General features: G+C 47.8%; 1 protein-coding gene, 1 long non-coding RNA gene and 1 pseudogene across 2 annotated transcripts; 2 read left to right on the forward strand and 1 right to left on the reverse strand.

Annotated features, from left to right (window-relative positions):
* Window positions 1-12,006: 12,006 nt before the first annotated feature.
* LOC112271090 lies at window positions 12,007-12,941 on the reverse strand. The gene is made up of 2 exons (XR_002963927.1): window positions 12,788-12,941; window positions 12,007-12,288 (listed from the first exon to the last, which is right to left on the reverse strand). It is a non-coding gene; the product is annotated as an uncharacterized LOC112271090 (long non-coding RNA).
* A 1,484-nt stretch (window positions 12,942-14,425) lies between these two features.
* Window positions 14,426-18,524, forward strand: LOC100835930 (annotated as a pseudogene).
* A 1,072-nt stretch (window positions 18,525-19,596) lies between these two features.
* On the forward strand, window positions 19,597-22,936 carry LOC100836238 (pectin acetylesterase 3). Its single transcript, XM_010232541.3, has 10 exons — window positions 19,597-19,706; window positions 19,866-19,906; window positions 20,005-20,246; window positions 20,990-21,202; window positions 21,300-21,588; window positions 21,707-21,821; window positions 21,961-22,038; window positions 22,176-22,281; window positions 22,423-22,568; window positions 22,664-22,936. Exons 3-10 carry the CDS (start codon window positions 20,060-20,062, stop codon window positions 22,763-22,765), a joined length of 1,236 nt encoding a protein of 411 aa, XP_010230843.1. The 5' UTR covers window positions 19,597-19,706; window positions 19,866-19,906; window positions 20,005-20,059; the 3' UTR covers window positions 22,766-22,936.
* Window positions 22,937-22,961: the final 25 nt, after the last annotated feature.

Genomic DNA, 22,961 nt, shown 5'->3' on the forward strand with positions numbered 1-22,961 from the left:
CTCTCTCTCTCTCTCAGCTGCAGGCTGCAGCCGTGCCCATGGCAAAAGGGGGCAAGCCCGCGAAGGGGGTGGGCGAGGAGCGTACCTTCTCCGGCAAGGAGGATGGGGCCGTGGAGGAGCGGGATGAACGCCGCCGACCCAAGGTCAGGTCCCCGAGCATCCACGCGAGGACCGGTGATGAGGGCGAGGCCAATCGCCGATCGGAGAGCACACCACCGCCGACGAGGTTTCGGCGGAGGGACAGGAGGAAGCCCGCCGAGGATCGTAGTTTCTCCAGCGAGGACGTAAGCGATATTCTCTTTTTTTAATAGAATATAAATCATTTGAAAATATTTACAGACAATTACTGGAATTTACTTGGGTGCATGCGTATCTCTCCATGTAGTTGTGCTATTTGTCACACAAAAACAGACACATATAAAGCTAGATATTCTCTTTTTTAAATAGTCTATGGAATTAGTGCCGTGACACTTACAAATGATTGTTCTCTTACTAAATGATGCTACAGAACTAATATTTTTTATTGTTTACTTGCATTGCTTGCCTTAATGCCTCCATTATACATTAATGCGTACTAGTTCCCATTAATCTCTTAGTGCAAATTTGGGAGGATGATTCTCTCTATTTGTTTAAGTGGGATAATGGTTCTTAATTGATTCCAACGAATCTAAACTAGGGTCCAATATGAACATAAGGTAAATAATTGTAGCTAATCTTGCGCTTTCACAACATTGTTTTATTCACTGTGGTAGACTCATTAACTTTACTTTTGGATGTATGTATTCTGTTGAGGCCTTTTAATAGCCAATGCACAGGCTAGGTTGCTAGGTGGTTTATTTGTGCTGCATAAGCTTCAGTCTTTGTATTGCATACTGCTATATATATAGGGGTATAAGGTGGCTGACCACTAGTTCTAGAAGGGTCTACAAGCTACTACAGGTTACTACCTAAGCTAGACATGCAAGCACAGGTTCTAGAAGAACCTACAAGCTGCTACAGTTTACTGCATTAATACTTATTCAAGCACTAGTTCTAGAAGAGTACAAAACCCTACAAGCTTCTACAGGTTGCTGCCTTAATTCCTAAGCAAGGATTACTCTCACAATTCTCCCCCTAATCCTTGCTCTTCATGCTTGACTTGATTTGGACCATCCCGATTTTAGCACACAGCTCCTGAAACTTTACTCGCCCCAGAGATTTTGTCCAAATGTCAGCGAGCTGATTTGAAGTACTAATGTAGCTGGTGCTGATGCTTCCATCTTCCAAGCAGTCTCTGATGAAGTGATATCGAAGATCAATATGTTTGCTGCGCTCGTGGAAGACTGGATTTTTGGCTAATGCCAGGGCAGACTTGCTGTCCACCATTAGTTCAACTGCCCCGGCTTCTCTTCCATGGAGTTCACCAAGCAGTCGAGCCAGCCAAATTCTTTGTGTTGCGGCAGTCGTGGCTGCTACATACTCTGCCTCGTAGGAAGACAGAGCAACCACCCTCTGCTTGAGAGATTGCCAACTCACCAAGCAGTTGCCAAGGAAGAATAGTGTGCCACTTGTGCTCTTCCTGGTGTCAATGTCACCGGCGAGGTCACTGTCACTGTATCCAACCAGCCGTGTCTCCTTTGTCTTCCGCTTGTAGTGCAGACCATAGTGAGTCGTGCCGGCGACGTAGCGAAGAATTCTCTTCACTGCCATCATGTGCTCCTCTGTGGGTGGTTCGATGAAACGACTCACATAGCCAACAGCAAAGGCTAGGTCTGGCCGTGTGTGGACAAGGTAGCAGAGGATGCCGACGATCTGTCGGTACTCCGTAGCGTCCACCTCTTCTACTGTGCTTTCACGGCTCAGCCTGAGCCGCTCCTCCATTGGAGTGTGAGCAGGATTGCATCCTTCCATTCCTCCCAGCTGAAGGATATGTGAGGCATAATGTGCCTGACATAGGCTGATGCCGTCTTCGTTCTGCTGGACTTCAATCCCGAGATAGAAAGACAACAATCCCAAGTCGCTCATTTGGAATTTTGTCTTCATCTCTTCCTTGAAGCTCTCTATTGCTTCCTTCGACGAACCAGTGATGATCAGATCATCTACATAGACTCCAAGGAGCAGAGTTGCATCGCCATTGTTGCGCCTGTAGATCGCGTGCTTGTGCTTGCTCTGCTTGAATCCAATTTCCTTGAGCGTGCAGTCAACCTTCGCGTTCCATGCTCGTGGTGCCTGTCTTAGGCCATAGAGGGCCTTGTGCAGCCGCAAAACCTTTCCTTCTTTTCCGGTGACGACGAAACCGGGTGGCTGCTTCACATAGACTTCCTCCTTCAATTCTCCATTGAGAAAGGCAGATTTTACATCCATGTGGTGGACGGGCCACCCCTCCTGGGCAGCCAAAGCAAGCAGCAGCCTGATTGATTCCATGCGAGCGACGGGAGCAAAGACTTCTTCAAAGTCTATGCCGGCTTGCTGGACAAAGCCACGCGCGACCAGCCGTGCTTTGTGCTTGATCACTTCGCCGGCTTCATTTTTCTTCAGTTTGTAGACCCATTTGAGGCCTATTGGTTGATGCCCATGTGGCAAATCGACAAGCTCCCATGTCTTGTTCTGCTCCACCGCGTCAATTTCCTCACACATAGCTGCCTGCCATGCCTTGTCTCGCTCAGCTTCAGCGAATGAGCACGGCTCCCCCGTGCTGGCCAAGTGCAGCTCATTGCCAAGATTGCGTGATGCGAGCCCTGGCAGTGGTCTTCTTCTCCAATCAGATTCTCGACCGTACGATAGCGAACTGGTGTGTCGCTATGAGCAGCATCGAGTCGATCATCATCATTTGCTGGTGGCGTGACAAATTCTGGAGTTGCTGAAGCTGGTGCACTGGTTGTAGTTGCTGCTGGATCAGATGGAGACGACGGTGTTATGGTGGCTGAGGCACTTGGAGTCCCATGGCTCAATGATGCAGTTCTGTCCTCTCCTGGACAGGACACCTGGCTAGGCGCCCTCACGGTGCCACGACATATATATTGTATGTCGAAGCTGCTGCCAGAGTTGCTACCGTTCGCTTCCCAATCCCAGCCACGTTCTTCATCGAAGATGACGTCGCGCGCTATGCGAACGCGCCTCGTCAGAGGGTCCAGCAGCCGGTACGCCTTTACTCCTTCCTCATAGCCAATGAAAACAGCGGGAGAGCTGCGGTCATCGAGCTTGCGCAGGTTCCCCTGTTCCTTGACATATGCCAAGCACCCAAAGGTGTGAAGGTAGTGGACCGCTAGCTTGCGACCATGCCACGCCTCGTAAGGCGTCTTCCCGGTAAGGGCTTTGGTGGGAGCTCGGTTGAGCAAGAAGACAACAGTGCTCACCGCCTCCCCCCAAAATTCAGTTGGCATGCCTCTCTGTTTCAGCAGAGCGCGTGCCATTGCTACCACCGTTTGGTTCCGCCGCTCGACAACTCCATTTTGCTGCGGGGAGTACGGTGCGGAGAAGTGGCGCTGGATTCCTTCATCAGCACAATAGGCAGCAAATTCTGTTGAAGTGAACTCACCGCCGTTGTCCGTGCGGAACACATGCAGTTTGCGTCCACTCTGAACTTCAGCCGCTGCCTTAATTCTTTTGATGGCATCAGGAGCGTTGTTCTTGGCTGCTAGGAGCATCACCCACATGTAACGAGTGGCGTCGTCCACCAACAACAAGAAGTATTTCCGGCCTCCTGGTGTTGCCGGCGTAACAGGACCACAGAGGTCGCCGTGGACGAGCTCAAGTGGCTCCTGTGCCCGGTATTTTGCTTGCTAAGGGAATGGGCTCCGGCAATGCTTGGTGATGACACACGTGTCACATAGCTGCTCCACATGCTCCAGCTGTGGCAGCCCACGTGCCATGGTGAGGCGTCCCATCTTCTCCAAGGCATCGAAGTTGAGATGCCCAAAACGCTCATGCCAGCGCCAAGTAGCATCGCCGTGGCGGGCAGAGAGACAGATTGGCTGAGCAATCTCAAGATGGAGTTTGTAGAGGCGATTCCGGCCGCGCCTTACGCAAGCAAGGGGTCGACCTTGCTGATCCCATATGCGCAGCACACCTCTCCTGATCAGCACGCACGCGTCGCTCTCGTCGAGCTGACCGATGCTGATGATCAAGTTCCTCAAGCGAGGGATGTAGTAGACATCGTTGAGGGCCTTGTGTTCGCCGTTCCTGCCAGCGAAGATGACAATGCCAATGCCCTTGATTTCGACGACCGAGCCATCGCCAAATTTGACGGTGCCGGTGACCGTTTGGTCAAGTTCAGCAAAGGCGTCGCTGTGGCCCGTCATGTGATTTGTGGCGCCGGTGTCAAGGTACCAGCCCTTGATTCGCTCCTCATAACTGCTTGTCCCAAGGAAGACTTTTGCCTTCGGCTCGTCGATGTGAAGAGGCACATGCTCTGGAACTGCAGCACTACTGTTCTGCACTGGAGCTGGAGCTGCAGCAATGGTGTCCTGCACCAGGGCTGGAGTTGCAGCAGTGCTGTCCTGCACCTTTGTAGCTGGGGCTAGAGTAATGCTCTTCTGCTCAACTTTGGCTGGGGCTGGAGTGGTGCAGACCTGCGCCATGAGGAGAGCTGGCTCCTCATCATCTTCCTCAGCTTGGGCCAAGAAAGCCTTGTTTCTCCAGGGCTGCCTGCAGTCCCTAGCCCAATGGCCGCTGCGCCCGCAATTGAGGCATTTGTTATTGCGGGGGCCGTCCTTAGGGGCTGCCTGCTCCTCGCTGCCTTCTCCACCCTTACGTGGTGGAGGTCGTCGTCGCCGCTGTGTGCTGCTATGCACGGACCTGGAGGAGCTGCCACCTTGGCGCTCCTTCATCTTCTCCCGCCACTGCTCCTCGGTGAGAAGGAGCTTGCCCTGCTCACGTGACGGTTCCGGCGGCTCGAGACGGTCTTCCGCAGCCTTCAGCCGACCCGTGACATCCTCCAACGACAATTCGGAGATGTCAAGAAGTGTCTCGATCGAAAGGGCGAGCTGCGAGAACCTTGGTGGCACAACTCGCAAGAATTTCTCGACGACCTGAGATTCGTCGATTGGTTCTCCGAGCGTGGCAAGGCTTGTGACGAGGTTGCTGAGGCGCAGCACGAAGTCATCGACTTTCTCCCCGTCACGGAACGAGATCGTCTCAAACTCCCTCCTCAGCTGCTGCGCCTTGCCCTTCCGCATGCGGTCAGTACCGACACGCATGGTTCGGACCGCCTCCCACGCCTCCTTCGCTGTCCTCTTGACAGTCAAGCTGGCCATCATTTCTGGTGGCACCGCGTGCAAGATGGCCTGCAGCGCCATTTGATCTTCCTGGAAGTCGTCGGCACCAAACTCGATTGCCTCCCAAAGGCCGCGAGCCTGCAGCATCACCTTCATGAGAAGGCTCCATTCGGCATAGTTCGTCCGCGTCAGCATTGGGTACTTGCCACCACCGACGTCCTTCATGACACGCTCGATGACGACCTCACGCCTTCCAGCCTCGCGGTGGCGTGGTCGTCTTAGCGGCGGTGAAGGGGAACGGTGCCGTGGCTGGCGAAGCGGACTGCCGGCTACGTCTTGAGCTGGAGCAGACATCTCTCTCAGGATCCTCTTAACAGGGCTCTGATACCAACTGTTAGAAGTTCTTCGCTGTTAGAAGATCTTTCACCTCACGTGCACAGGCTAGGTTTCTAGGTGGTTTATTTGTGCTGCATAAGCTTCAGTCTTTGTATTGCATACTGCTATATATATAGGGGTACAAGGTGGCTGACCACTAGTTCTAGAAGGGTCTACAAGCTACTACAGGTTACTACGTAAGCTAGACATGCAAGCACAGGTTCTAGAAGAACCTACAAGCTGCTACAGTTTACTGCATTAATACTTATTCAAGCACTAGTTCTAGAAGAGTCTACAAAACCCTACAAGCTTCTACGGGTTGTTGCCTTAATTCCTAAGCAAGGATTACTCTCACATGTTGGTCGATTTTCAGCCCAGTTTGTTGTACATGGAGATTTTGAGACGAACTATAGGCCATGAATTGGGTGGGATTGTTCCTTAGTTAATGATGACTGATCTATCTGATTCAATGTTGTTATTTAAGATTTAGGCATTGTTGAAAGCGTTTTCTTGGGCTTGTAGAAGACATTTTAGGCACACTGTTTAAATGTGTTGAGTGGTAAATAATGGGGCAATGTCCTGCCATGCGTGGATTCATATTAATAAATAATGACAGTCTTATAAGAATCATCTCTTGTTCTCTTTCATCTTTTAGGTCATTCAGGTCATAACAATCCCGAGGAAAGTCCAAGAACGAACAACCATGAAGTACCGTCAAAGGTTTGTACCTTTTTTTGTTCCTTCTGATTTAACCACCGAGGGTGTCCTTGGAACACAAAAAGCTATCGTATGCTAATAAGGCAACTGCATAATTAAGGACCCTTAAAAGCTGGATAATTTTAAGATGATATTGTAATTCTTGTTGAGAACATACATTCAAATTGTAAATCTTCCAGTCCTAAATTGTTTATAATCTAGACTGCTTCTGTTTTTTTAGATGCAGAATTTCAAAGTTGAAGAGAGTGAGGATGGGAAAGTACGTGGACAAGCAGCACACCTGCGCCAGCAAGGACAAGGAAGGTAAGCAATCACAGATGCCTACTCTCTCCACTTCTCCTTCGTGGCGTTTGCCATGGCGATTTGTTTGATAATGACTTTTGGATTCAAATTTTGTTCTCCTGTTATAGGTTGGCTTTTGATTTGTTCTGTCATGCAGTGGTTACTTTTTAGCCGATCCGGGGTTTAGTCTTCATGTCACACACAGTATGTTGTTTGGCTATTTTCTCAAACCTGGAGGCTGGTGTTTGTCCCTTAGAGTCTAGTGTTGCCTTCGTTGTTTTGCGATTGTTGTCATGCAGTGGTTACGTTTTAGCGTTCTTAAGCGCCATGTCATAGTGTGGTTTGGGCCTTACAGGTTTTGCAATTAGAAGAAATTGTTTGTAACATGTTGTGATGAAAAATCTGTGGCCATGTAATGCCATGTGTGGATTCATATTACTAAAATAATGACTCATCAGTTATAAGAATCATCTCTTGTTCTCTTTCATCTTTTTAGGCCATTCAAGTCATCACCATCCCGATGGAAGTCCAAGAATGAGCGAGCATGAAGTAGCGTCAAAGGTTTGTACCTTTTTTTGTTCCTTCTGATTTAACCACCGAGGGTCTCCTTGGAACACATGAGTGAAAAAGCTAGCGTATGCTGATAAGGCAACTGCAAAATTAAGTACTACTATTAAACGCGGGATAATTTTAACATGATATTGTAATTCTTCTTGAGAACATACATTCAAATGAAAGATCTTCCAATCCTAAATTGTTTATCCACTTGTTTATCATCTGGAGTGCTTCTGTTTTTTTAGAAACAGGGTGAAGAGATTCAGAAGGATGAGCTGCTGGAGGAGCAGGTCATCTTTGCCAACCAAGTCGAGCGAAGTAAGCAAATACAGATGCCCACTCTCCACTTCTTGGCATTTGCTGTGGCGATTGTTTGATAATGACTTTGGGATTCAGGTTTTGTTCTCGTGATATATGTTGGCTTGCGACTTGTTATGTCCTGCTGTGGTTAAGTTTGAGCCGGTCAGGAGTTTAGTCTTCATGTCACAGACAGTTTGCTGGTTGGCTATTTGATCGACCCTGAGGCTGGTGATTTATTGCTTAGGGTCGTGTCGCATTCATTGGTTCGCTATTGATGTCATGATGTGGTTATGTCTGATCGTTAGTCTGGTTTGACTGTCTAGAGGTTACAGGTTGTGCAATTAGATCAAGTTGCTTGTAAGATGTTGTGATGAAAAATCTGCATATATGTTTATCAAGTTTTTGGACACGAGTGTTGTTTGGTTACATCCATTGACTCATTCTTGTCACATAAATAATTTCTTAATCACAGATCAGTTGATCTAAACTTTTTATGCAAAGTTTTCTTGGGCCCGTGAAAGACATTTTGTCACACTTTTTAAATCTGTCGAGTGGAATAAATCTGTCTAATTCTATATCACGTTGCAGGACTTAATAGGTTTAAGCAACTTTGTGATGTCGTTGGTACGAACTACAATGAGCAGTTGAATCTTATAGGGCTGAAAAGTGGGAGCTGCATGGACCCGGTCGGTTTGGAAGTATTGAAGAGCCAAATCAAGATTCTCCGACGGACAAAGAAAAAGAAGTTTGAAGAGGTAATTTCAATTTGTTATGTACAAGCTATATCACCAGCAGCCATAGACCTTGCTCTTAAATGATTGATCCTGTTATCTATCCTTTTGCAGCTAAAAGTTGTGAGCAAACAACTCCAAGAAACATGGGCTGAAGATGATACTCCTTGCAAACAGATCCTGAAGTTCCGGCAAATATTCGAAATACTTGATGCTCGGAAGGCAAATCAGGTTACCGATCCAAATCTCCTGTCTGAAAAGTTTATCTGTGGTGCAAAGAAGGAAGTCCTGAGGATAAATGAAGCGAGGTTTAGAAGAAGTTGCAAGGAGCTCAAGACATTAGTATAGGAGACTCACCTCACATCTACTGATGTTCCTTTCAGCATCCTGACAGAGAGTAAGTGGACGTTCACATATGATTGTTTTCTAGCATTGTATCTTGCTTGTTGTGAACGTAAAGTCAAGGCCAAGACAATCTTCCACTTAAACTACCTGTTGTTCTAATTTTGTCTGCATCGATTGTGCAGTAAACTTTGAAACGCTCACTGAAGATATCAAAAGTGTTGAATCTTGGATCATCAAAACCAAGGAACAGGTCAATCTAAGGAGATGGATGATTGTACGGATTGACATTTTGAAGGATGCTATCAAAAGTTCAATGCAGATTGAAAGATTGAATGGTAATATTTTTTCTGAGTTTGTATATGTTTTTTAGATAATTAGGGACCCTTCCCCCGCTCTATTTTATTAAATGAAACCAAACAACTGTCACCAGGTCTCAGCGCCTGAAGCTCACAAAAACAGTCCACCCAAAGCGAAAAGAAGAAGAAACTAAATCTGGACATAACGAAACAAAATCTGCAACCATCTACCACCTCCAGGTGCTTCTTGTCCTCGCCGCAGATTACAGATTACATCCCGCAACAGCTAGTAGCTTCACCTCCTCATCACTTCCCCAGCCCCCCCCCCCCCACCAGGGGGCTCTCAGCTCCTGGGCAATCCAGCAGATATAGGTTCCCAGAGTTGCCTGCGCCTCCATAGGCAATAGTTTTGCCCAATCCTTCAGATTCCCAGATTCCTTAGGATTCCCCCAAGACCTGATTCATATTCAACCATAAGGCATTGTTAAAGATCAGGTCATTTCTGCATTTCCACAATCCCCACAGAATTGCAGTAGTAACAACATTTAGCACTATTCATGCTTTTCCTTGCAACCAACACTCAAGCCCAGTAACTAACTCTAACTGGCGCAAGATGTTTCTAGCTACAACATACGCAAACATGACGTGCTGTACAGTTTCATTCTCCCTGCAGAAGGCACAATCCTTAGGTTTTTTCATATTCCTTTTCAAAAGATTGCCACGTGTCATAATTTTGTTTTGAGCCAGCAGCCACAAGAAGATGTGCAATCTAGGTGGCACCTTCAGTTTCCACATGACTGGTAAAAAGATGGATGTCACGCCTCGAAAATTGACAATCTTATATAGTGAACTGGAAGAGTGATTGCTATTCTATCTCTTCCACACCTAGAGGAATTAACTCATTCTTGTGATAGTTGATCCTCATCCCAGATATCTGTTCAAAGCATGTTAAAATTCATTTCAGATTAATACTAGTTCTCTTCTCAGCTTTAATGAAAAGAAGGGTATGATGTGCATACTGCGGACTGATAATCCTTTTCACTTAGGTTCAGGGCAAAGGCCACTAATGAGACCAATCTCTCCTAGAGAGCACATCAATCCCCGGCCGCAAACCTTTGCCGTGAGGAAGAGATGTGTACCCTGGCCAGTCAACTACCAGCCTAGCCTAGACAACCCGAGAGCTTCATTAGCCTAATAGCCTGGGCTAGAAAACGGATCGGATTCGGACGGATAATGTCCGTACCATATCCGTATCCATATTTTTTAGGGATCCGGAAACGGTTCGGATGCGGATTCGGATGCGGAAACGAATACGGAATGTACCGGAATTTGTCGGAAACGGATGTAGTACGGTACCGGATCGGTACCGGCCGGAAATGAATATTTTTTGTCGGATAATGCGTGAATAGAAGTAATAACCATTAACCACAACAGCTGAGCACAAACATTCAAATGCAATACTTCACAATATACACACGCCGGAGATTCACGTATGTGGCACGCATGCCTTAGCTAGTTGACAACATGCAATAGATATCGTGCATGTACATCAGCACATATAAGTGAACAGTCCAACAGTTCAACAATTAACAAGATTAAACTTCAACAACTATTGGTTTTTTTTCTGGTACCAGAGGTGCCAGGAGCAGCGTCTCTGGGAGAGAACGAGAGACCAAGAGAGTTTCGTCGCTGTCTACGTTAGGGCTTATTAACTTTGTATATGGGCCTTAGGCCTTAGCTCATTAGCAGTAAATTTTGGCTAAAAACGGATAATATCTGAATTTTTACTGCCGGATAATCCGATCTGAAATCCGGATAATCCGTTATCCGACGAATTATGCTCTTACCGTATCCGGTACCGTATCCGAATAAAATATCCGATATCAGAATCTGTATCCGACCGGATAGACATTTCTCTTTCCATATCCTATACTGTCGGATCCGGATCCGGATTTAGCCGGATAATATCCAATCCGGTTTCACGCATTATTCGTGTTAACTGTGGTGACGTTGTTTCTCTACGTTCATTTTTTCTAGATAGATACACCTTGGCGGGTGTATCATATATTCCTCCATCTCATAATATGAGGCACGCGCGATATTCATAGATCATCAATTTGATTAATTAGATATGTATTTTTCTTAACAAAAAGTACATTATTAGATTCGTTATCAAAAGAATTTTGTAATGATATAATTCTTAAATTATTTAATTTCTATTTAGTTAGTTAAATTGATGATCTAGAAATGTGTGCGCGCCTCAATATTATGGGACGGAGGGAGTATTGAAGAAGCAGGGATGCAATTACAGCCCGTAGGCGCAAATTACACAATTAATCAATCAAAGTCCACTGTGAGTCTGCCACACTAAAAACACAAAACAATGATCTTTAAATTTAAAGCCCAGCTTGTCGTCACGCCCATCCTTCCTGCGCAATGCACTGAAGTAAGAATCTCACATGACCCACTGGTTGGGGCCAACCACGACCGAGGCGAGCACCGGCCGTGCCGTCGAGGCGGGAACCGGAGTAAGCTGCGCACCACGGGAAGAAGACGCCTCCCCACAAACCACTGTGCCGAAGGAACACGCAGATCTGGACACATCGGAGGAGAGAGGGCTCAGGTCTACCTGGCCGGGGAAACCACTCAATGAGGGCGACTCCATGGGGAACGAAGACAAGGGAAGGTGGTCGTCGACGAGAGAGGTGGACGCCGACGCCGGAGGGGCGGCGGCGAGGAAACCCTGGTCACCTACGCGGTCGCGTCCGCCGGGAAATCAAAGATTGGTGAGATGTTTCTCCTTGCTCAGGGGATCGGCAAATCGGTGGGCGACTGGCACTTTGGCTGGGCTCAAGTGAAGGCGATCGACTTCCCCTACCCTTGCGACAACATAATGCCATCACGACATATGAGAACCAACAACTCATCTTATGAAAGGAACAATATACAGAAACTATTAATAGTTACATGTACTTTTCTGTAATCTTGATCCCTAGGTGACAAATATACATGTTGATCTACATGGAACAGATCAAGGCAGCTGAAAATAGTCAATGTGCCACCAGATGAAAGTTCAAATTTGGAATTCCAGCTGCTCAAACACATCCTGCAAAACCTTACTGAAGCCAAGTAATTACAACCGATGAGATCTAATTACACTATACAATACTATGGTTCAGGAAATGCGAGCCCTTGCGATTAACCACTACATTATCCGAGTCTTATATGCCCTGCTGTTTTCCCACACTGTCAACAATCGTGTACAGTAAAGATAACCTATAAACACTTGGACTGGCACTGCAACCAATCCACAGCTACAAGGAGGAGCAAAAGAATAATTTCAGCTGTCTGGACAAATTTGAATGAATAATCACAGCAAACTCAGGATGCAGCTTGAGCTGCACCAAGTTTGTTAGCACCCATCTCTACCTTCGTTTTTGGATCTTCCTTTCAAGAATTTTCCTCGTTTTGCTTCTTCACCACAGGTTTGAACTGTTCAAAAGCAAAGGATGGGATGATTATATATTTGGGCTGAAAGAAACACAATAAAAAGCGAATATTGATGATTCAAGTGCTAGGCAGATCAACTATGAAAACTAGATGACATATGATCATTGCCTTTTGCAAAGGAGAAAATGGACCACAATCCAAGGCAAGGGATGCACAGTTATTCAAAGTGCGAGAAACCCATTATCTACATGCCTAATTGGTTACAAAGTTCAAACTAGTCTACTCAAAGCAGTGCAGGCAACCTTAATTGGTTCCAAATTCAAACTAGTCCATGTAACACCACTAGTGGCAAGCTGAGTTTCATTCCAAATTGTATACGCTGCACAGGGTGGATCATGAGTTGATTAAACCAAGAAAAAGCTATCTGATCAGGTTGTATTTGCATCACTCATAAAAAATTCTTTCGAATGTCAGTTGAAGGTAACAAAGTGATAAAATAATGTACTGTAACCTCTTTAAGAAAATAAAGGAAGGGGTTTACTTTCTGCCATTAGGGGTGGAGAAACCTGATATACAGAATAAATTACATTTCTTCGAATTTGAGCCATCATATCCAAGAAAAGATTGCATCCCTCAAGTTTATGGCACTATTCAATAAGGGCCCCTTAATCCAACAGCTTGTTGCACAAACTTTAATGCTTTTTAATGCTTGCAAGTGTTCTTTCCAGAGGTTATCAATATTACTCAGAATTAGGAACCGCAGCTAGTTTCTCCACAATTTCCTGCCATATAAACAGATAAGTTAGCAAATATGAAATAAGCTTTTGCCAAAGTTCCTGATGTACTCCTGACCCCCGCGTCGCCCTCCTCTGGCGACACGGGGGAACCCCACCTCCCCGACCTAGCTAGGGCCACCTCCTCCTCTCCTCCGCCTCGCCGCCGCCAGAGGGAGTGCCGGCAAAGCCGCGCACGCCCGGGGAAGGTGGTGGCAGGGCGCTATCTCCTCTCCCATGGCGCGAGGTGGCGGCGCGGGTTGGCGGCGTGATGTGCAGGCAGGTGGCGCGGGATCCGGCTCGGTCTGTAGCGGGCGGCGCCGGTGGCGTGGTGGGTCACCGGATCCATGGAGGGGGCGGCTGGATCCGGTGCGGGCCCCGATTGTGTGGCCTGACGGGCCTGGCCATGCTGCCCTGTTCCACTGATTGTGTGGCCAGGATGGCGTGGTCTGATCCGGTGCGCGGGGCGGCTGCGGCGCCCTGGCCGGTGCCCGGTGGTGGTTTGGCGCGTGGCGTTCGGCGAGCTTCGTCGGCGCTTGCTGGGATGTGGTGGCCCCTGGTCAGTCTCAGCTATTCGCTCTGTCCGCGGTGGGTTTGGTGGCTGCGGGTGAAAACCCAGCATCGACGTGGTCGGTGCCGGCGACGACGGCGTCCTCGGACGTCGCATCCTTCTTGAAGGCGTCGTCATGCAGCTCCGCCACATCCCACCCTTTGCAAACGTGGGGTCTCCGAGCGAAAGCTCTCACCCGGCTTCCGGGTCGGGTAACGGCGACGTCCTCGGACGCCGCGTCCTCCTTGGAGGCGTTGCCTTTGGAGACCTCGTTTGGCGGTGGAGTTTGCCTGCTGTGGTCTTAGCCAGGGAGGACGACTTCGTGCTACACGGGCTTGCCGAAGAAGCCCCGCTCTGCCTACCTTCTCCTGGCGTAAGGAGCCGTACCCTGTTCGGCGTCGTTGGAGCGGAGGAGGTCTTCGTCCTTGCGGTTGCGGCTTGTTTAGTTGGTTCCTGTGTTTGCTCTTTGTCAGGGGTTTCGCACGGCTTTCCTTGAATAAGCCGTGTATTTGTATCGGTTTTCGGGCCCGGTTTTCCTCGTAAATTGGGCCAACTCTATTCTTCTAATTGAATCACTGGGATCGACCGTTGCGTCCTCAAAAAAGAAGTTCCTGATCTAATTGGGTCAATAATACGATTAAACTATTGTGATAACAAATGCCATTTTGCGGAAAGCGTCTCTAATCTTCGAATTAAAGTCTGAAGTTCGGAAATCTGTTGTTTAGATTTTCTAACCCAACCACAAATCAACCTTAACTGGTGCTGTAAAGAGCATCTCCATTCGTCCTAAAAAAAAAAAAGCAGAATAGAGGTGCCAGAGACAGAAAACGCACCCAGCCGCATCCCCTGTAAACAACTTTCGCGCCGGCGCATGAAAAGTTTCATCCGACGCCCCCCGGCCACCCCCAGGCCAAAGGAGGGCAAGCGGCGGCGCCGGCTAAACACCCCACCCAACAAAAACAGGGCACGTGTCCAGCATCGTCTCTCTCCCTCCTCCTTTTCTCACCTACACGCCTCGAGCTCCTGCCCCGTCCTCCTCTTGCGGTGCTGTTCGCCCCCCTCATCCACTTGCCGGACGTCCTTGAGCGCCTCGCCGTGGACCACCGCGACCACGCCCACGGCCGCTCGCGGAGCAGGCCTTCTCCGCCCTCCACCCCTCCGTCCCCGTCGTCGACCGCCTCCACAACCGCATCTCCATGCTCCAGGTCGTCTCCGAGCTCGACGTCCCGCTCCTCAACGACGGCAGCGGGGACCACAACACCTTCGGCATCCCCAGCCAGCTCGTTGACTCGGGCCTCCTGGCCGCACTTCGCTCGCGGGGCCTGAAGCGGCCTGTTCCCCATGGGTCCAGGTTTGGGTCGTTCGGCCCATGGGTCGTATAGGATTCACCCACCCAACCCCAAAATTTTTTCCCCATCCATACACTCGCCGGCGGCGCTCCATTCACTACACAAATCCCACCTCCCCTTCTCGCCGTCGGTTCGGATTATATTTCTGCTCCGACTCCGGCTCGTCAAAGCTCTCGGCTACGCTTGCTGAATTCGGACAGGTTTTAGTGTCGATGCCGACGGCTCTATTTAATCGCAACCGCGGCGGCGAGCCAGGCAACTCTGCTCGCTACTCGATTCGTCGCGCAGGTGCAGCTATAGTGATGGCCAGGAGAGGGAGGGATCGGCGGACGGCCCGCCGTGACGACCGATTGAGCGCCCTTTCGGATGATCTGCTCCTCGACGTCCTGCGCCGCCTCGACACTCGCACGGCGCTCGCCGCCGGGTCGCTCTCCAGGCGCTGGGCTCACCTTCCCCTCGAGCTCCCCGCCCTCGACTTTAGGATCAGCGACATCCTCTCGCCTAGGTACCACCGATGCATCCTCCTCCACCGCCGCGAGATCCAGGGAACTATTCTAGATTGCAATTTCCGCGGCTCGGAAGCAGATATCAAGCCCAAAATCAGGAGGTACGAGCGCCGCGCCATGCGCTCCTTGACTAGCTCCGTTGAGAGCTTCTTGGACGCTGCCAAAACCAAAAGAGACAGACCTCGCCGGAGGCTCAGCAAGCTGCGGCTCGAGTTCTTCGCCACCTACAACACCAGCTCCATGAATCGGCTCATCGCGGAGGCCATCGATACTTGGGGGCTCGACCACCTCGAGGCCCTTGCAAAGCCAACCTTCCAGCAACGACAAGTCCACACCTTTCCCAGCTGTGGCCTGTGCAAGGAACCCCGTGCGTCACGCCTGCAAAACCTCAAGCTTGGAGGCTGTATGCTCCCGCCGCTGCATGAGTACAGCGCGCTCACTGTGCTCGTCCTGCAGGACATACCGGATTCGCCCGCGGCAGCCTACGAGGGCGTTTTCAGTTCGTGCCCGCAGCTGCAGACGCTGCACTTGATCAACTGAACCTGCGATAGGGACGACATGATCCTGGTGCAGGGCGCCCCCGGTTCAAATATAAAGGAGCTTGTCGTGGACAGATGCAGATTCCAACACATGTCCCTGAGGTCTCTTCCCTGCCTCGAGCGCCTCGCCTCTCTGGGATCCAGAGTGTACGTCGAATCTGCAGCCTGCCCCTGCCTCAGGCAATGGAACCTCACATTGGACTTGGGTGTCAACTTGGAATTTATGCGTCGGTATTTTGTGCAGCACGTGAAGCTAAAGCTTAACTTATTTTTTCGACATACCCCAGATATAACCAGCATGATTATCCGGTTTACTGGACCCGACAGATGGATCGTACCGTCTCGCTTCCTGTCGACATGGTTACCTAACCTGAGGCGGTTGCTGGTCGCCGATGTTCCTTCTTCTTGGGATGTCTCATGGCCCCGTCTTCTCCTTGAGACGGCGCCTTCCCTTGATACCCTTCACGTCCACATTGCCCCTTGCTCAGAAGAGGAGCCTGGTGCTGAGATACGCTGGCAGCCCTCCATGCTTCGACACAATCACTTGAAGGAGTTTGTGATCGCTGGTTTTGACGCAACAGAGAGGCAGATTTACTTTGTCAAATTTGTCATCCGAGTGTGCACATCGTTGTGCCATGTCGCCATGTTCAAAAATGGGCATGCTCAGTTTAAAGGACACTGGGATTGGGAGATTGTCACACAGCCACACTGCTGGACCCAAGAGGAAAAGGAACATGTGCTGAAGCAGATCAAGGATAGGGGTTTTCCCCCCTCAACTGCTCTGGTGCAACTGTCTTGGCTGATTCAAAACTCTACTTTTTTTATGCATGTCTCGCAAATCTCTAGTAATACATTAATAGCCTGTGTTATTCGATGTAATAATTTATAGTCTGGCACAAACCGTTTATATTGGCAGTGTATGCATTTTCAAGTGGTACTCAAACAATTTGTTCATCGAATCTTTTTTAAGGAAAATCTCCAAAAGAGCAGGGAGCTCCTGTTGCTTACTAAAGAAGAATAGAGTTGCCCTTGTCTAAGCGCTGTTCCCTTTTTTGCATATTATTTTTGCTTTTGATTGTTTTTCTGGTTCATTGTGTGCCACATCCTTTTCAAAAACCAGAAAAGTTATTTAATAAAAAATAGAATTTACCATATTTCAAAAACTTTCCTCGAGGTTTATTTGGAATCGATGGAATTTAATCTTTTATTGGATTTTACTTGTGAGATTTCAAACGATGCCTTTTTTGAAGTTTGAAAATATTTTGAAAACTAAAACTTGTTTCAACTTGGAATCATCATCTCTCCTCTACCTTGCCTGGAGATCATAAATCCAATAAGAAACTAAAATCCCTAAAACACTATTTATCAAAACCATAATTTCTCTCTCTTTCACATATCCTAATCTTATTAAACTAAAATAAAATGCAAGACCTGTCCAATTATTAAATAGTTTTCATTGTTGAGCGAAATAAATACTTTAACTAACTTTTTCTAGATTTTACAAAATCACTCAAAACACTCTTTCATCACCAATCAAATTTGGCTTTACCCAAATGTTAAGTATTTATTTCGCTCAACAATGAAAACTATTTAATAATTTGTTACCACTGCTGGGATGCTTCAGAGTACATTGAAATTGAAGTAGTCACTTGGCTTGTCATGTGGCCAGGCATGGAAGAAGATCAAATCTTCTTCTTTGTTGGTCATGTGCCGGGGAAAAGTTTTTTTAAGATTTGCATGTCTTGGTGCTGGACTTGCGTTGGGCGGTCTTCAGGAGTCAGCCCGGCGGGTTATGTACGGCACACCAGTTGGCGATGGCAAGCAGTCAGCACTCTCACCATTCTTGTCTGACCAGAACGCTGAGCGTGTTGCCCTTGCATTGTGCCGGATGCGTGGAGTGGCGCTCAAGGTGGGACAGATGCTGAGCATCCAGGATGAATCCCTCGTGCCCCCGCCGGTATTACCTTAAACTGATGCTGTAACATTTGGGTTTAGCCTATTGTTATGTGTGTCATATGCCATTTAGAGTTATTGGCTGACTTGATGTAGGTGTTGGCAGCTCTTGATATTGTTCGTCAAGGTGCCGATGTTATGCCCAGTAAGCAGCTGAATTCTGTCCTTGATGCGGAACTTGGTCAAGGCTGGTCTTCTAAGTTTAGGAGTTTCGACTATGAGCCACTGGCTGCAGCAAGTATCGGACAGGTTGATCCACCTGAGGAAATTAGCATAACAGAGTTCAAGATTTGATGGTCGCCAATACCAGACGAAGATAATATATTATCTGATGCTGTTCTGAGAATTGACCTGTCTTTTGCTTATCTGTTCCTTCCCTCCTTTTGATCAGGTTCATCGGGCGTTCTTGAAGGATGGTTCTGAAGTTGTGATGAAAATACAGTATCCTGGGGTTGCATATACTATAGAAAGTGATATTGAGAATGTTAGGCTACTTCTGACTTACACAATCTCATCCCTAAAGGTATTTTCCTTGATAGATCAATAAAGATAAGTTTTAGGATTCATATTTTGGAAGTAATACGAATCTTTCACTTTCTTACTGTATATAACTACATATGTGTACTGTATTATAATTATTTCTGCCAAACTTTCTAGGGCTCTTTTAATTCAAAGGAATGCATCGGGAATTTTGGAGGATTCTACTCCTTACAAGTTTTTCCTATAGAGCTGGTTTGATTTGCAGGGTTGAAAAATCATATGAGTTTATCCTATGGGGTACTCACTTGGCTTGTCATGTGGCCAGGCATGGAAGAAGATCAAGAAACGAAGAAGTATGACGACAAGTACGGGAACTATGGCACAACCCCAGTCGGGTGCTGTTGGGTTTGACAAATGATTTGGCTCTGAAGTTATGATGTTTCCGCTGCAAGACTTGGATGCTTATCCGCCCTACTGAGATCCACTTCCAAGTCATCGACTTCATGGACCATAAATATACGAAAAAAAGATATGGAACAATTCGCGTATATTGTCCGATAAGTTGAGAACGAAAATTATACTTTTCTATAAAAAGAATTGGAATGTACAAAGCAGAGATGGACAGCTAAGAAGAGGCATCTATTCAGAACAAAGCCGGAAAAGAGAACATCTATGGACCATTTATGTACGACGGGGATAGCAGCACCATGGATAGGGGAGGAGTGAGAGATGAACAGCAGACCGGAGGCCATCGCCGACAGCAGCGAGGAGAGCTGGAGGTGGGAGGCGGCTAGTTCCAATCAAAAAATAAACGGGTCCATATATTCTTAGGCACCACAGATCATCCCACAGCTAGCTGATCGACCCCTGCCAACAACATATCTTTATTTGATTGTCTTTTGTTAAGGTTCATACTTTCATTCTTAATGAAAAAATTAAACACACAAAAACCTTAATCATGAGTGGTACGCTTCAGTTTCCACAACTGTCCCGAAGGAGGAAATTAGGGAAGCAGACATAATAATCAAGAGTATGAAGATATATCAAGATGCAAGGAATGTATGTACCGGACAAGTACCAGATGTAGTTACCAACTAGATTTGCAAACCAAATAGTAGTTCCAGCAAATTATGTTTAACACGCAAAGCTAAGTTCGAAAAGCAAACACCCAGGCGTATATATCTCGCAGGTTCTACGTACAACGACAGGTCAACAGCACATCTTCGCCGCTTGCCGCTAAGCTTGTGCTAAAGCTTGGATATGCATGGATGGAGGAGTGAGGTGGATGGCATGGCACTCCGATTCGAGGGGTACGTGGGTTGTCTTTCTCGTACGAGACATATACCTGCCAGCTATGCAGCTCCATTCCTGAATAATTTCCTGCTGCAAAATTGGCACATATGGAATGTGAGCAAAATTGTCGTCAAATAGGAGTACCACTTTTTAATTTTTGCTAGGGTGCCGTGCAGGTGGTGTGCATGCCAAATCTCTCCTTATCGGCAGACGGCAGGTATAAATTGGATATATTTGCGTGCATGCCGCCGATGATTAACAACTTTCGGTTAGTGTTACAAACTCATTAATTGCTGCCACTCAATCAATCTCCAGGTTGCTATATATCTTTCTGAGAGCCTGAGCAAGATACCTAGCTAGCGTGTTATAGATGGGTGAGAAGGTCGGGATGGCGAGCAAGCTTTTGGAGCGTTTTCTTCTGGTTCTTGTAGTCCTCGTTGCAACCACGCAGGCGGCGGCGGATGGGCACAAGAGTGCCGGCGGTGCAAGGAGGCGTGCGACGGCGGAGCCGCCGGTGCCCATCACCATCCTCACATCCGCCGTCGAAAAGGGAGCCGGTACGTATCTGGTCGTAACAAGTTTCAAATCTTCAGTTTTTCTATCATGCTTGCATGGTCAGTCCAAGTCCACCCACAAGTAGTCAGTAGGGTGCTCGATGTTCACAAGTGAGTACTCTTAATTCCACACTTTATTCAGCAGAGCTCAGTTGTTTTGAGATTATTTTTTTTGACAAATGATTCTATCAATTAAGAGTTGTAATTTACAAAAGCGCTTTCGCGCAAAAATAAAACAACAGGAGATCTAGAAGGAGAACGGCAAGATGAGATTTTTTTTTTAATACGCATCCCTTTCAGGGTATGAGCCGTTCGTTTCTTATGATTTCGACGGTTCATAACTTTTTATTAACGTAAACAGCGTCGCCGATTCAATTAATTAATAGTTAGATTTTGCAATAGTTGATAACTTGATACAACTATTATATATCTCTTGAGAGGCAACCGATAATTATCAACCATATATGTTGAGCCTCCTCCATCATCTAATAAAAACATGCTGGGCTTAGTACAAGGACGTCTTACCAAGCAAAATAGGAAGCAAATAATAGCATGCTTATCTTTTAAATCTCTGCATGCATGTACTGGTGGAACAAGATTTGTACATATTGGTGCTAATTAATGTTTGCTCTATTTTTTCATTTTCCTTTTTTTTTCCTTTTTGGTAACGTTACGGTTTGAAGTAACGACGTTTCTTTATTCATCGAAACTCACACACGCTAATTAAGTTGTTGTGAATACCGCAGTGTGCCTGGACGGGTCGCCGCCGGCGTACCATCTGGACCGGGGTTCCGGGTCCGGCAGGAACAGCTGGATCGTGAACCTGGAGGGAGGCGGGTGGTGCGACAGCGTCCTCTCCTGCGGGTGGCGCAAAGGGGGCTACCTCGGGTCGTCGCTCCACATGGACAAGCCCATGTTCTTCGGGGGCATCATGAGCGCCAGCGCCGTCGACAACCCGGGTCCGGATCCTAATTAACCGTACAGACTCTAGCTGAAAACGTGCCGTATGAATGTATATTAACGCGCGATTTGACACACATATATATATATATACAGATTTCTACAACTGGAACCGGGTGATGGTCCGGTACTGCGACGGCGGGTCATTCGCGGGCGAAGGCTTGGACCGGGCCACCGGGGTCTGCTTCCGGGGCCAGCGCATCTGGGACGCCGCCGTCCGCCACCTGCTCTCCATCGGGATGGCCTCTGCAGACCGTGCGCTGCTGACGGGCTGCTCCGCGGGGGGTCTGGCGGCGATGCTGCACTGCGACCAGTTCAGCGCCTTCTTCGCCGGGAAGAACACCACCGTCAAGTGCCTCGCCGACGCGGGACTCTTCCTCGACGCGTACGCGCATTCATAATTCTCTCTCCAGATATGATGCTCCATCGTTAATTGACTGATCACCCGCCGGCTGATTAATTGCTCTCCATCGCTGATCGAAATGAATAATGCATATATGCAGCGTGGACGTCTCCGGGGGCCGTAGCCTGAGATCCTACTTTCAGGGCGTCGTGGCCACGCATGGAGTGGCTCAGAACCTGCCGTCGTCTTGCACCGGCCATCTTGACGCCACCTCGGTGCGTACATCTTATGAACATACTCCAAATTCCAAGGCCAATCATTTTCATGCATGCATGCATGAGTGCTGCCGCTGGGTTCTGTATGTTGGATTCATCTTGACTGACCCCTACGTACCTGCCTCATGCATGTACGCAGTGCTTCTTCCCGCAGAATATAATCGGCAACATCAAGACCCCAATCTTCCTGTTAAATGCAGCCTACGATACCTGGCAGGTAAGTAGGAAATTATGCATGCATGCATATTGACCAGATATATAGGAGTTCCATCGAAGCCTACAGCTACTAGCTATATATACAAAAGAAAATTAGTTATGCTCCACGTACTGACACACGGAGTCACTGTTATTCAGCTCCGGGAAAGCCTGGCCCCGAACGGAGCTGACCACAACGGCGCCTGGCGAGCCTGCAAGCTCAACCGTACAGCCTGCAATGAATCCCAACTGACATTCCTTCGAAGTACGTAAATAAACTCAACATATATTCCATATGCTAACAGTATTATATCTTCGTCACAAATTTTATGATCTGAATTCGAAATCAAGTCATCGAGGGTAGCGCGTGTTTGATCTATGGGCTATACCTCCGAGTGTGGAGTAGGTTTCAGGGACCAGATGGTGGCGACTGTGAAGGACTTCTCGGGTTCCAGAAGCAACGGGCTCTTCATTAACTCGTGCTTCATTCACGGGCAGTCCGAGATGTGGGCAACATGGAATGCACCTGGCTCTCCTGCCATTGGAAACAAGGTACTGAGTTAGTTATCATTTTCTCATGTACTAGTTCTATTCATCGTTGGTCCATGTTAACTGTGGTGGCGTTGTTGTTGCTCCATGCTGTACAGGGTATCGGCAAATCAGTGGGCGACTGGTACTTTGGCCGGGCTCAAGTGAAGGCCATCGACTGCCCCTACCCCTGCGACAACACATGCCATCACGACATATGAGAACGAACAACTCATCTGATGAAGGGAACAATATACACAAACTATTAATAGTTACATGTACTTTTCTGTAATCTTGATTCCTAGGTGGGAACTGAGAAATATACATGTTGATCCACAACGGAACAGATCAATGCAGCTGAATGTATCACAAGATAGAAGTTCAAATTGGAATTCCAACTGCTCAAACACATCCTGC

This window comes from Brachypodium distachyon, chromosome 2, assembly GCF_000005505.3.
Source record: "Brachypodium distachyon strain Bd21 chromosome 2, Brachypodium_distachyon_v3.0, whole genome shotgun sequence".
In the NCBI taxonomy this organism is placed as follows: Eukaryota; Viridiplantae; Streptophyta; class Magnoliopsida; order Poales; family Poaceae; genus Brachypodium; species Brachypodium distachyon.

What these genes read in the sequence shown, in the direction of transcription:
- LOC100836238 (XM_010232541.3), top strand. Translation starts at nt 20,060, where the DNA reads ATGGGTGAGAAGGTCGGGATGGCGAGCAAGCTTTTGGAGCGTTTTCTT. An exon ending in GCCATCTTGACGCCACCTCG is followed by an intron (nt 21,822 to 21,960) that starts GTGCGTACATCT and finishes GCATGTACGCAG; the next exon opens with TGCTTCTTCCCGCAGAATAT. An exon ending in CTCCTGCCATTGGAAACAAG is followed by an intron (nt 22,569 to 22,663) that starts GTACTGAGTTAG and finishes CATGCTGTACAG; the next exon opens with GGTATCGGCAAATCAGTGGG.